Consider the following 15,595-nt stretch of genomic DNA (forward strand, 5'->3'; position numbering starts at 1 on the left):
TGGAACGGGTGGCGATCTCGTTCCACCTAATGGTGGAACGCGCGGCGATCCCGTTGCCCCCTAGGGTGGAACGGGCAGTTCATCCGTTCTACCCAGGGTGGCAACGGGAGGCGCACCCGCTTAGGGGGAAATTTACGATTTTCGCCTCTGATTTCGGAGGCGGAACTCGTGATTTCGTGAAAATTTTTACAAAAAAAACATACCGGAATCTTCATGAAGCCTTTTCCCATTCTTTGCTTTGGTGCCATGTCGATTTGGGTCGGGTTTTTGAAAATCCTAAAAAGCTAGAGAGGATTTGATTTTTTAGATTGAAATTGTGGGAAGAGCAAATATGTCAAAAGCGGAAGTGATAAGTTAATTATGGGCGGTATATAGCAGTTCACTTTTTTTAAAGGTTACAAAACTTTGTTTATGTGAAAAAAAAAATTAACTTAAATACAAGAGTGAGTTTATTGTGCCAACAATTTCAGTAACCATACTTTTAATCTATACTGATTTTATTTTACAATATATATTTTTATGTGTTTAGTATTATTGAAACAAAAATGTTGTTTTATATGGTTTATGTAAATTCCCTTTTAATCATTAAGTGGAAAATTAGTTTTCAAAGTTGTTGAAGAGAACTTCTAGAGTAGACTGAGTGTAATGGATCTAACCATTAAAAAGAGAGGAGCATGCTATCTCATTGGGAAATTATTGGTATAAGGAAAGAAAATGCATAATTATCATGTTTCTATGGGCAATGTCCAATAGACCGAAACCATAGTAGAATTTGTCGTTGTTCCAAAAGAAAAATATTATGTTTGAGAATTAAACATTACATTAGATTGAAGTAAATCTGAAACATGAGTGGAATGTGAATCCTCTAGAATATATAAATACATATGAAGGGTCAATTATTACATTTCTTAATGCTTATTGCATACTTAAAATGGGAGAAAATCCGTTCCTCAACAACATATGATAATAATTATACAAAATTACAAAAAGAAACGGAAAACAATTGAGAAATTAGAAATGAAAATGATCTACTTCCAGTTGTCGGCAACAATGTGAGCCAAATCAACAACCCTTTGTGAGTAACCCCATTCATTATCATACCAAGCAATAACCTTAACCATATCATCACCCATAACCATAGTCAAGGATGAATCCACAGTTGATGATACATCTGTGCACCTGAAATCAACTGAAACAAGTGGTTCATCACATACTGATAAGATTCCCTTAAGCTCCTTGTCTGCACTCTCTCTGAATGCTGCATTCACTTCTTCTGCGAATGTTTTCTTTGTTACCTGAACAACCAAGTCTACAACTGACACATTTGGGGTTGGAACACGCAGGGCTATCCCGTTTAGCTTTCCTTTAAGTGTTGGAAGAACAAGGGCTACTGCCTTTGCTGCTCCTGTTGATGTTGGAACTATGTTCAGTGCAGCTGCTCTTGCTCTTCTCAAGTCACGGTGACTTGCATCCAGCAGCCTCTGGTCTCCCGTGTATGAATGAGTTGTTGTCATCGTTCCCTTTATGATCCCTGCATTAGAAACATCATGCCTAAATATGACTGATTGGACTATCAAATAATGCATGCTGGAAAGTGGAAAAACAAGAGAGGAAGGAAGTGAATACCGAATTTCTGGTCAAGGACCTTGACAAAGGGAGCAAGGCAATTAGTAGTGCAAGAAGCATTGCTGATGATAGGCTCATCTGGACTGTAAGCATCAGCATTGACTCCAACAACGTAGGTTGGAATATCTCCCTTTCCAGGGGCCGTAATTAGGACCTTCTTAGCACCTGCCTCAATGTGCTTCCCAGCCCCTTCTCTATCCACAAATACTCCTGTTCCTTCAATCACAAGGTCTATGCCCATCTCCCTGTAAATCTCAATTTAGTTCAAATCATCCTACATTCATTCATTCATTCATATAATTAAACAAGGGACTTACTTCCATGGAAGGTTAAGAGGGTTTCGGCTAGAAACAACCTTGATGACCTTTCCGTCAACAGAGATTCCATCCTCACCGACAGGCTTGACATCAGCCTCGAATATGCCGAGGGTTGAGTCATACTTGAGGAGGTGAGAAGCTTGCTTGACACCACCAGTGTCGTTGATTGCAATAACATCTAAAGGTGAATCTTTGCGTCCATGCCAGCATCTCAAGAAGTTTCTTCCAATTCGTCCAAATCCATTTATGGCCACCTTTAACTTTGCCTCTGCTACAGTTTTCCTGTATCCCCCATTGCTACTTCCCACCTTCATTTCCACAAATTCATCACTATCTCCCTCTCCCAATTTTAGTACAATTATTCATTATATAGCTAACAATCTAACATTTTTTGCAATTGATTTTTCATAATAAGGACCAGATTAAGCACTAATCGTCTAATTGTATAAGGTGTAGAGTTTCACATAATTATAAACGATTTTGAATAAAAATTGTAAAAAATTAATTGCAGTATATCAAATGAATAGAATAGATAAAACTTACAGCAGAAGTCTGGAAAGCAACAACAGAGAGGAAATCATCGGAAGATTTCTTGGAGAAAGAAAGGAAAGAAGAAGAGTTGCGGAGGCCAGAGAAATCTTGGAATCCCTTTCCATTTGCCTGTAATGCAATGTAACAACAGAAAAAGAATATGAAAAAACAAGTGATGAGAGGTGTAAGATTAGAAGAAGAGGAGAGCAAAGTGAACCTGAAGAGAGGGTTTGGCTACGGAAAAAGTAGCCGAAGCCATAATGGTGATGAAAAGCAAGCAAGCACAAGGAACAAGTCGCAGAAATGTGAGTTTAAGAGAGAAGATGATAGGAGGAGGAGGAGGGAAATATCAAAGGATCAGATTTTGGATAGGCTCTCTTTCAATGTATGGCTGTGCTTCTCTTTTGTTTTAGTGTGTCCTGTCCAGTTCTATTTCTCATTTTCCATCTTCCAATTTTTATCATTCTCTATCACCACTCACTAATACATTAATGCTATAACTTTTTTAATATATGTAAATTATCAATAATTTCTTACATTATACATGAACATTTGTACTTCCTTAAAAATGATAGTCATTTTTTATTTTGAAATAATTGCTTATGGTTAATTTAGTAGTTATAAGTTAAGAAACCCATAAAATTTATTAGTTAAATAGCTTGTTATCAACCTTGTTTCGACATTTAATTATGTTTTGCTTTCTGTTTCCAATAAAAATACATTTATGGCTCCTACGCTATAATGCTATTAATGTTATTTTTTTTGATATAAAAATCATTGAATTTTATATAATTGTAACATTAAAGTCCAAATTAAAGGTAACTCAAAAAAGATAATAAAATGATAATCTAGGTTTAACTACATTATTAACCTTTTTTTATCAATGTTACCTTAAATTGTAGTCAAATTATAGGTCATTATTTTATTAATCTTTTAACAATTTTCTTTAATTTTTGTCTTTAATGTTACCATATAATGTAAAATTTATAGATTTTTATGATTGGAAGAGTCAATGTTATAGTAGTATTGTAATTCAGATGACATACATGTATTTAACATTTAAAAAATGTGATATTTTTGTTGTGGAAGGATTATATGACTTGCATGGTTGAAAAATAATAATATGTAATTGACCTTGTAACATAAATTTTTTTAGTTGATAATGTGACAAATGTAAATGAGCAATATGGATGTAGTTAATGTCATTATATGCTTAAGTATGGATGGACGACATGCTAATTAAATTTTGAGAAGTAATAAGAATGTAGTTAATGAGACTATTTTTTTTATAAACTCGTTTTGACATAAAAGATAGGAGAGAAGTACATGTAATCCTTTTCAAAAAGATCACCAAGAATTGAAAATGTATTTACATTAGGGCATACCTAAAAAATTGTTGCAAGATTTAATAGTTTTGATGTGTTGTTAAAATACTTGTGATCCTAGCACCTCTTAGAAAAAACTAAAAGAGATAATGTTTCACAAGAAGAATATGCTAAGATCATTACTAGTATTTTCTTTAATGAATTATACTAGACTAGACATAACTTATGATATTAGTAAATTGAGTAGGTATACTCATAATTCTAATATGCTAACGACGAACTTTTTGTTGGGCTTTTGGAGAATAATATATATAGGCCCAACTGAAGTGATGGGCCCAACTGCAGCGATCCAACTGTAGTCATTTATATTGAGTGGCAATTAGGGTTTCAGATGGTTAGCGTTTCTTTCGCAGTATAAATGTAATCTCTTTCTCTGTAATCTGCATCTCTTTAATTATAGTGAAATATCCTGGATTGGTAGTGCCCCCAAACGTAGTTATTCATATTGAGTGGCGAACTGGGTAAATAATTCTTGTGTGATTGCTTTTGTTTTTCGTTTATCGTAATCGTATTTTATTCCTAACAATTGGTATCAGAGCGAGGGTAATTACGATGGGAGACGAAAAAACCCCTGTGGAGAAATTCGATGGTTCGGATTTCGGTTTCTGAAAGATGCAGATCGAGGATTACCTATACGGTAAAGATCTATACCAGCCTCTGGGTGACCAGCCGGAGGATATGTATGATGAAGAGTGGAAGCTATTGGACAGAAAAGTGATGAGCGTGATTCGCCTGTCGCTGTCCAGGAACATGGCGCACCACATGGTGAAGGCAAAAACCACGAAGGAGATGTTGGAGATTTTGAGTTCGTTATATGAGAAGCCTTCCGCGGCCAATAAAGTTCATCTGATGCGGCGATTGTTTAATCTACAGATGACGGAGAATATAGCAGTGGCGACGCATCTGAATGATTTTAATATGACGATCACTCAATTAAGTTATGTAGATATTGATTTCGACGATGAGGTATTAGCCCTAATTCTGTTATCTTCTTTACCAGAGAGTTGGAGTGGCATGGTTACTGCCCTAAGTGCTTCAGCAGGGAAAGAAAAACTTAGGTTTGATGATGTCAGAGACTTGATTATAAGCAAGGAGATTCGCAGGAAAGAGTCAGGTTCCACATTTGGATCAGCCTTGAATGCAGAAAATCGGGGCAGGTCAGATCGCATGTCAAAAGAGAATCGTGGCAGGTCTAAGTCCAAAGGGAGAGGGAAACCTGCTAAGGACAAGAGCCACATTAAGTGCTGGAATTGTAATGAGAATGATCATTACAAGAGTGAATGTAAGGCACCGTAGAAGGAGAAGTCAGTGAACTCAGCCAGCGAGGATTTTGGTGATGCGATGATTCTAAGTAATTCAACTGCAGAAACAGCAGCAGAAGCCTTGGTATTGAGCGTAAGAAGTCCTCTGGAGTCTTGGGTGTTAGACTCGGGAGCTTCGTTTCACTCATGTAGTAGTGAAGATTTGATGGAAAACTATACCCTTGGGAAATTCGGAAAGGTTTATCTTCCTGATGACGAGCCTTTGGAGATTGTAGGGAAGGGAGATGTTTCGATCAAATCCCTGAATGGATCTGTAATAAAGCTGTCTGGAGCCTAAAGAGAAATCTGTTATCAATTGGGCAAATGGATGATGAAGGTTATTGTGTAATCTTTGCAGGTGGTGCTTGGAAAATGACCAAAGGAGCCATGGTGGTTGCCCGTGGTGAGAAGGTTGGATCATTGTACTTAACAGACAATGTTTTCAATAGCATTGATGTCGTGAGGGAGAATGTCAATGCAGATTTGTGGCACTGTCGTCTTGGTCACATGAGTGAAAAGAGGATGAAAGTGATATGTTCAAAGGGTTTGTTGCCAGGTCTGAAATCTGCTGATCTTGAGCTGTGTGAGGATAACATCTTCGGGAAGTAGAAAAGGGTCAGTTTCTCTAAGGGTGGCAGAACTTTGAAGAAAGAGAAGTTAGAGTTAGTTCACAACGATCTATGGGGTCCTGCACCTGTGAAATCTCTTGGTGAGGCTTTATACTACATGACCCTCATTGACGACTCCACTAGGAAAGTGTGGATCTATTTTCTGAGAAAGAAATCAGATGCTTTTGATTCCTTTCAAAAATGGAAGGCCCTGGTTGAGAATGAGACAGGTTTGAAGGTAAAGTGCTTGAGGTATGACAATGGTGGGGAGTATGAGCTTAGGGAATTCAAGGAATTCTGTGCTGAGAATGGAATCCGCATGGAGAAGACTCTGAAAGGAACTCCTCAGGAGAACGGAGTTGAAGAACGAATGAACAGAACTCTGTGTGAGCGTGCTAGAAGCATGAGGCTGAAGTGCGGACTTCCGAAGACATTCTGGGCAGAAGCAGTTAACACTGCAGCATTCTTGATCAATAGAGGGCCATCAACTCCCTTGCAGAGTGGCATTCCTGAAGAAGCTTGGAGTGGAAAGCAGATAAATCTGTCCTTTCTACGAGTATTTGGATGTGATTCATATGTTCATATTGCTCCCCTTGAGAGAAATAAGTTAGATGCGAAGTCTGTTAAGTGCACTTTTATTGGATACGGTGGTGATGATTTTGAATATCGGTTCCGGGATAGTCAGAACAGGAAGATTATTTGCAGTCGGGACATTGTCTTCAATGAGCAGATGATGTACAAGGACAGTCTGGGAGCATCTAATACTGCTGATTCATAACCAGAGGTCGTGGAGCTAGACATCACGAATTCTGGTGGGATCAAGGAGGTAGTTGTTGAGGAGGTAGTTGTTGAGGAGGAAGAAGAAGAACCACAAACTCCAGCAGTTACACTACGTAGATCCACTAGAGAGCGTAGAGCACCTGACAGGTACATGCCTACAAGCAACTACATACTGCTGACAGATAGTGGTGAACCAGAAAGCTACTTGAAGGCATCTCGTGGAGAGGATGCAAGCAAGTGGAGGCTTGCAATAGATGATGAGATGGATTCCTTGATGACCAATGGCACCTGGGAACTTGTTGAGCTTCCAAAGGGTAAGAAGGCTCTACAAAACAGGTGGATTTTCATAATCAAAGAAGAGGCTGATGGTAGCAAGCGCTACAAGGCAAGGCTGGTCGTGAAAGGTTTTCAGCAAAGGTACGTCATAGATTACACTGATGCTGAGCGATTTCCGCAAGTGCACGGTATACGCTTGTAAAATTGGTTAAATATACTTTTAAGATTTATAATATGGAAAATCGTTAAATCAGATTTGGTTTTGAAATTGCTAGAATGAGAATTAGATTAGAGTATAAAGATGTTAGAAAATACTTCTGATTTAGGAATGAATTTACAAAACAGGATTGTTTAGTTCTTTAGAAAAGTAAACAAATATATTCGTTTGCATTAAGCAAAGAAAACAACTTTAAACTTTGTATAAATGATAACAATGAAATAAAGACGGAACCTCTAATTTTTAGGCTTTGAACTGTAGTCAATCCTCCTACGGTCGGGTTAGATCGCTACCTTAACCAAATTAAAACTCTACCGAGATAATAATTTGTCTAAGTGTTCAACAAAGTTTCCTTGTAAAGATTTTGAATTAAACTACGTTTTAATGAAAACACCGGCAATCCACTTCGGATCCTTTACCAAAGTGCTGCATGAAAATCTATCGAATAGAACGGACTTTATTAGATGAAATATAAATTGATACAAGTTTACAGAGAACAAGGAGCATGAAAACATTCGACAGCGTGCAAGTGAACGGGTTGTCAATCCTTTCCTTGGGTTTCGTTAGAGTTTGTCAGGCTCATGGGCGGATTCTCTACTCAATCTTCTCGCTGAATCTTCGGAATAGAGACTGGTCTATCTACTACCAAAATGTAAACTAATATGAACAAATCTAAACGCTACTGTGTTTGTTATTATTGAATAAACAATGTGTGTACATCATATTGCTTTTTACAGAAGTGAAATCTAAATTCTGAATCACTTGACTCGGAATTTCTGCATAAATTCTATACTAATCTCTTTCTTCTATATTGTTTTCAACTCTTTATTTATAGATGTTGAAGAGTCGTGGTTGAAGTGTCGTGTCCATTGTGAAGGATCGTATCCGTTGTGAAAGGACGTCTTTATCCACCCGAACGAACGCGTTTTTTTGATTTAAACATGTGTTCATTGTACTTGGAGGAATTTCTGCACTTACCGAGAATGGCAATTCTCGGCCGAGAATGGGGGAGCTGTAGACACCGAGTCGGAGGACCTGTGACGAAAACCTGAAAACAAGACAATCGAAGCGATTGATTCCGGAAGTTTTGAAAAATATATAAAGAATAATAAGCGGAGGAAAATTAACGGCACGGCGCGGGCACGTAACGGCATCCCGCACGCGGACGACGATGGTCGAACGCCCGCTTGACGGCTCGAGACGTGCGCGCGGCGTCCGTCGGACGCACCGTGAGTGGCACGCTCTCGACGCCCGAGCAATGCCTGTGACTGCTGGCGGTGTGCGCCCTCGTGGGCCGTTGAGCGCACGTGCCTGGCAGCGTGAGGCGCGCGTTCGGCGGCCGCGACGTACGAGCGTCTGGCTGTGCGGAACGCGCGCTCGGCGGCCACGGAGTGCAGGCGTCCGACGGCGCGGGGCACGCCCCGAGGGTCGCCGAGCGGGCACCCAACCACGTCGGGCGAACGCCCAACGCGTCGGGCGGACGCCCGACGAGGATTGGGCGTGGGCGCCCAACCTCGCGTTGGGCGGCCGCCCAACCACAATGGGCGACGCCCAATTTTTTTTGGGCGTCGCCCATTGTTCCGGGATCCGTTTCCCTATATAAGGGCACGGATCCCAAGGTGAAAAGGAGGGCTTTTTTTAGGGAGGAAAAACTTTCTCACTCTAAACATTTTTAGAGAGAGAGAGTGGATTTTTTTTTAGAAAAATATTTTTTTTCTCAAAAATTCCAAATTTCCTAAGTTCAATTTTTACTAAATTTTTATTTAAATCGGGAGCTCGCGGTTCATGGAATCAATCGGCTTCGACTGTCAGATACCGAATCAAAGGTATTATCCGAGGACTAGACTCTTTATTTTATTTAATTTATTTCTCTCCTTCTATTTATTTTTTATGCTATAGTTTTTATTCCTTTAGTCATTTATTTATTTTGTCACGTTTTATTTAGTTAGCGTATTTATTTAATTTTCGTTTCGTGTTAAATAAAATTCGGTTTTGTTTTAAAATAAAAACCTCGTTTTGGATATCCCAATACGAACCGTGATCCGATAAAAAGGTAGTTCGGGTATCGAAAATGTTGTAATTATAAGTTTTTTTTAATTTGAAAGAGGTTTCCAAATAACGTTTTAAAATAAAAACATCGTTTTAGGAACTTCCGTTTTCGACTATGATCCATCTTTGGTAGTTCGGAAGTCCAAAACGATTAAATTAGATTTAATTTAATGCTTTTGAACAAATCTGGAAAATGTTGGAGTGCTGCTGTAATTTGCCAATTCTGTCACTAAAGGCTGTTTACCGACGGATTTTCCGTCGGTAAATCTGCCAAAATGTAAGAAATGTCATTTCGGTCCCCTTTTCTTAACTTTTAGACTTTTAATCCTTAGTGTATATATATATATAATTATGTAATATATGATTTTCAAATTGTTTTAGAACTTTAGTATATATATTTATTTTAGAATATTGGTATATTATTTTTATTTTATTTTACAATATAAGTATAAATATATATATAGGTATTTCCTTTTTCTCAACTTAGGCTATGTTTAAATATTAGTTATTTGATATTTTGAGAAATAATGGATGGATATTAGTATATGTCATTTTTGGTAATTAAAACTATATTAGTTATGTATATGTATAGTTTTGAAACATTTGGGTTATTTTGGTGATTATTGAATAAAACTATTTTTGGTTAAGAATTATTTCATTAATTATAGGATTTATTTCCTATTTTCCTATTTTTAAAGTATATATATATATATATTGTACTTGTTATTTTATATACATATAGTTCATTTTGTATTAACTTTTATTCTCATATTCTATTTTTGATTTTAAATGTATATATGTATGCATAAATTACTTTCTTTATTCTTTTGGGCCTAATCTTATGTCCATATTTCAAGTGGGCTTTGTTTGAGTATGGGCGGTGGTTTAAATGGGTTGTTAATATAATTATAATAGTTAGAGAGTCCATTAAATAAGTGGGGAAAATAAATCACAAAAAGAGAGTTTTCAATTAAATTATTTAAGCTAATGAGCTTTCTTAGATTTCTAATGTAGATAAATAGAGTCATTTTCGTTGATATTTCAAATCGTCTTCAAAACACCACGTTTTAAATCTTAGTCCATTCCAACGACGGATTAAGCGAACATTGTAATCAAAATCGTTTTCTTTGTTAATAATAGAGGTTTTGAATCGCTTTCTTAAAGGATTTGTACAAAATAAAATTGACTTGTATGTTTAACCATGTTTTCTCATTAAAAGGTTTTCATCTCAAACGTTTTCAAATACTCGAGTCGTTCCAACGGCGATTCGGGTAAACTTCATCAAACGGGGTTTTAAAACGCACCCTAATCGTTCCAACGGCGATTAAGGTGCGAACCATGTAAATAAACTCGCTTTGGGGAAATAAGTTAATGTAGAATAGACACACAACATAACATTTAAATACGGTTGTAAATAAATCACTTCTTTCTTCCCCCTCTCTGTGTATGTATAAACATAAATGGGTGATTCTTTACTGATGTGGCTTTTCAATATCATATGCTCAAAACAGTTTCCAAAAAGATAAAGAAAAGGGTTTCAAATGAATTTTAAACTTAAAGAAGTATACGATTAGTCCGTTATCGCCTAACATGCTGAGTAGGAGGTCGGTGGTTCATAACCGGGCGATGTCGGGGTGCCTAGTAGCCTTTCTCCGGAAAGGAGCTAGCCTTCTCGGCTCGTACCTAAGTTTCCCGAACCCACACCGGTCTCCCGTAAGGGATCGGTGTTCATTTTCCCATTCGTGGGTGGCGACTCTTCCATATCTCCGAGCTCCGGTCCTACCGAGCAGCTTGATTCCACGATTGGTTGCTTTCGGCGCCGATCACCGCTTACGTCGCCATGAGGTTGTCCACCCCCCGGTCCGCCCGGGAGATTAGGTCGCGGCACCTCGTTTAACAAGTGGCGACTCTGCTGGGGAAGCGAGAAATTTGATTCCGGAAGGCGTGTATTAAGCCCTTAACGGGGACGGATCGTTTTACTTCTTTTCGTATGCATACATGTGCATTATTGCAAACCCTTTGGGTAATTTCCGCGAAACCTCTAGCGAGAGTCCATTCGTCGCTCAAAAGAGGCTAGCGTAAGTTCCCCCTTACAGTAAGGCGCCAGAGGGTCCCCATCCATTCGTTAGGGGCGAATCTGTGCGGTCCTGTGAGGTCCCGCGGTCAGCCGTATCAGCATATAGTAGCCTTAGAAGTTTCCATAGGATTACCCGTTACTATTTTTGATGTGATAAATGAATCAGTTCGTGTTTTCAAACCGCCATGATGCGTGTCTAATCCTAAATTATGTAAAGAAGATGAGACGATGCGTTAATATATACTCATGAATCGACATACTAACTACCCTAAAAACATCGAAACGATTTGAACTAAAGACGACTTAGTCATCTCGCATGAATGAACATGTGCGACCCGCCTTGTCCCGTTCGGTGTCCCGACGAAGGCACGTGTTCAGGAAATACGTTATGACGTAAGCACGTATTAGTATGAATCGGTTTGTTGTTAAGGATAATTACATTTCGATACAAAAGACTATATTAACAGTAGCCGTTATTCACATTCTTTAAATAAATTGAGATAAAACGAAATCATGACGAAACGAAAACAAAGAACATTTCTGTCTTGAATAACCCTGTCGTAACGTAAACAGTTTCGCACAAGTAGCCCATCCCTTCCGAATAAAAGACGAGCTTTTACGTTACGCCTCGAGTTGTTCTTAAGAGAAATGGATGTGTCCGCAAAGGTGACTAAGAAAACAAAAGAAAAGGAAAAAAATGAACTAAACGACCAAAATTCATTCCGAATCTACGATATGTATCAATCCCGAGGGTAGTTAAAGAAAATAAACCAATGTCGTTGAATACGTGCCTCGAACGAGAGTATACCCCGTTTAAAATCTCGAAGCCGAATTAAGCCAAACTATATAATTACGCCATATGGACGAGACTGCGGGTTTTGACTAACGACTCGATCATTTCGATCGTTACCAAAACTACAAGAAATATGGCCCGATATACGTGTTTGCTTAAACTCGCGCCTAAAGGAAAGAAAACGGCGATATCCTCGCTTCGAATAAACACGCGATTCAACGAAACGTTAACTTTCTATAACCACGCTAAGGTGATATATCCCGAAGATTGGAAAGAATAAAGATTTGTTGCTAGCCGAAAGATTACCGTGCGCTCAAATAAGACTCGCCGTCTTTTCACGTAGCTAAATGAGCAAGAGGAATCTCAACGCTAAAAACAAACGCGTTACGCGATGAGTCCGTTCCCTAAATTCAAAAGTGATTCCATCACTAAATAAACGCATGGTTACGTCTCTCGATAGATCCAAAAAGATCCCGTTGTAATCCAAAAATCGAGACACAAATCCACGTGGATAAAAAGGGAACGAGTCATTGTTGATAAGGAACGATTGGACTAGAAGGGTAACTCGAACCACGTCTAAAAACTGAGATGCGCTCGAAAGGAGTCAAAACCCGAATTAATGCGTCTCATAAAAGGACAAAAGACGAGTTATTCTGAAAGGGCAATCCAACTTGGTCGATTTCTTAGTCACTGAACGTTGATACGTCAAAAACGAACTGTATTGTCTGATGGATGATTTACTTTCCCGCAATAATCAACGGCATCACGCGTCCTCTGGACCACGATGTGAGCCCATACCAAAATCCTAGGAAAGAGACTTGGACCAACGAGTGTGTGGAGGAATAAGGATGGAAGAGAGATGATGTGATGATTGGGATTGTTATCTAACGTTTTCTTTCTCTTATTGCGATCTACTTACACGTTATGTACGATTTTCGCTAACTAGTTTGTTTGTATAGATTTATATATTATTGTACATCAGTCAAGTCAAATTTAAGTTATAATGCATTCTATGCTTAACGAATCATTGCAGTCATACCATGTAGAGCGTTGCATGCTAACCAAATTGCGTGCAGCCATTCTAGGTTTCGTAGGTTTAGGAAGTGTTTATTAGGAATATGAGAAAGAGTCGACCCCAGCGTCATGTGTTATTCAGGAGGCATACCAGTTATGTCGTGACGTATCCCATACGTCTTTGCCTTGTCATACCTATGTGTTGGGACGCATCCTATACGTCCTTGGCATGTCTCATGCGTCTTCACCGTGTCGTTTGTATTCTAGCTGGAGGCATATCCATTATGTGATGACGTATCCTATGCGTCTTCGCCTTAGCATACTATGCGTATGATAGCGTACCTCGTACATTTTTCCAATATCGTAGGCACCAGTCAGAAGGTACAACCATTATGTCATGACGTATCCCCTACGCTTTGGTTTTGGCATACCCTGTATGTCGCGTCATCTCCTGTATATCCTTGTCCGGTTAAGAGGCATACCGTTCTCTCGTGACGTATCCCCTATGTCCTTGCTGCATCGTGTCATCATGCGTCCACCCATCAGGAGTCCCACCGGTCATGTGGTGACGTATTCCTTGCGTCTTTACTTGGTCGTACCCCGTAGGACATAACACACCCCATGCATCTTCCGTTAATCATTCAGACACCAATCAAGAGGCGTACCTGTTATGTCATGACGTATCCCATATGTCTTTTCCCTGTTGTGCCTCGTATATTATGATCCATCCCTTGTGTCTTTACCACGTCATTACACACCGGCCAGAGGGGGTACCATGCGTGTCATAACGCATCATGTACATCTTTGCCTCATTCCTTGCGCCAAGCAAGGGGCATGAGTTGCATACCCCATATGTCAGGGCATATCCGGTGCTTGTTCACCATGTTATGTATGTTAGACGGAAGGCATACCATTTGGGCTGTGGTGTAGCCCGGACATCCTTACCCCGTCCCATCTTCCATATCGTGGAGTGTCCTATGCGTCTCCATCACGTCAGCTATACGCTAGTCAAGACGTGTATTCGATGCGCCACTGTGCACCGCGTACATCCAGGCATTGTCAAGGTCGTACATCGTGATAGGTCACAAATGCGTCGTCCATATCAGATACACTAGTCCAGAGCCATACCCCACATGTCATGACTTGAGTTCTCACCTTGTTAGGTGCCTAATGAAAGACATACCCCGTATGTCATGATGAATCTCGCACGTCTTTACCAGGTCTTGCATACCCGTTAAGTGGTCTACCTCTAGACCCCGAGGTGTTCTCTACGTCTTCGCCAGGTTATACTTTGTGTGGGATGGGTCGGACATATCTTTATCGTCCCGTTCATACCATTAGGGGGTATACCGCCTGCATCGTGACCTGCCACACGCACCTTCGCCATCGTGTTTAAGTCATCCGGAGACATATCCCATATGTCGTGACGTACTCCGCCTCCCTTTGTCATGGTTAACAATACCAAACTGCTTGGTGGTCGTACCTTGTTGTCCTAACATTCACATCGTGGGGAAAATTCCGTTCACTTTCCACATGGTCGACTGGAGACATACTATGTGTGTCGCCACATCACTTACAACTTATCGATAGTTCAAAAAAAAGAAACATTGTCATGGAATCGGTTCCCCTCGAGACTCGAATTAACCATTCGTCACATGTCTCACACACGTCCTACTTATGTCTCAAGACATACCATGTATGTCGCTACGCCTTAGCCAACACATCTCAAGATTATGACTGGTACCTTGATCTCAAATAGAACCATAATCTCATGGGTCATCGTCACGTCCCTTTCGTATCTCAAAACATACCCACGAATGTCACCACGCTATACATAATGCCCAAGTGATTCCAAATATATGTTGTTATATTATCCATGCCCCTCACCTCGTAGGTTGCCATCATGACCTTTGCACGCTAAGACATGCCACGTGTGTCGGTGCGCCGTGCACCTATACTCCAAAGTTACGTGGTTATAAGATCAAAACCTTAGGGTCGAGTGAACTGTTTCACACGAATCTCATTTACCTGTCGTCATTCGCATCTGGGGATGTAGTCCATACGTAGCACCTCCGTATTTCCAAAATTATGGGCAATACCCTGAGCTTCGAAACGAACCCTTGACTGGTATGTTGTCCACGCTTCCCATTTGTACCTTTAGGTGCGCCATGGGGGTCATCATAATGTCCCCTCGTATTTACACCATCCCAGTGTCCGGACCCCAGGTTCGCATTGACCCTCTGACGCACGCTTCACACGAAGTCATGGTGTCACATCCGCGTTTTAACTGGCACCTTATATGGCACCTCGTCACATCTAATAAATCCATGCGTCATTGCACTAAACTCTTAGCTAGTAGGTCATCCTCATGCCCCCATTGGTACTCTCGACCGTACTTTGTATATCGATACGTCATTGTACTAAGGTAACCCGCGCATCCTCGGCCTTCTTGAGACACACTGTCGCATCTTCAAAAATGGGCAAATCGATATGAGACATACCAGGTGTGTCATCATATATCGTAACACATCAGTATTCCAAACATGTGACACTAGTCCTTCGAACACGTATCAGCTTTCGGTGCGTATCCCGTATGTCACCACTTGCGCTTTAGTCATACG

At 39.9% G+C, this 15,595-nt stretch overlaps 1 protein-coding gene across 1 annotated transcript; it reads right to left on the bottom strand.

The window, feature by feature from the left end:
• Nucleotides 1-850: 850 nt before the first annotated feature.
• LOC136223143 (glyceraldehyde-3-phosphate dehydrogenase A, chloroplastic) lies at nt 851-2,850 on the bottom strand. The gene is made up of 5 exons (XM_066010994.1): nt 2,692-2,850; nt 2,487-2,603; nt 1,944-2,251; nt 1,627-1,871; nt 851-1,531 (listed from the first exon to the last, which is right to left on the bottom strand). The coding sequence occupies exons 1-5, from the start codon at nt 2,731-2,733 to the stop codon at nt 1,029-1,031; spliced, it is 1,215 nt and encodes a 404-aa protein (XP_065867066.1). The 5' UTR covers nt 2,734-2,850; the 3' UTR covers nt 851-1,028.
• Nucleotides 2,851-15,595: the final 12,745 nt, after the last annotated feature.

Source organism: Euphorbia lathyris, chromosome 3 (genome assembly GCF_963576675.1).
Source record: "Euphorbia lathyris chromosome 3, ddEupLath1.1, whole genome shotgun sequence".
Taxonomy (NCBI): domain Eukaryota; kingdom Viridiplantae; phylum Streptophyta; class Magnoliopsida; order Malpighiales; family Euphorbiaceae; genus Euphorbia; species Euphorbia lathyris.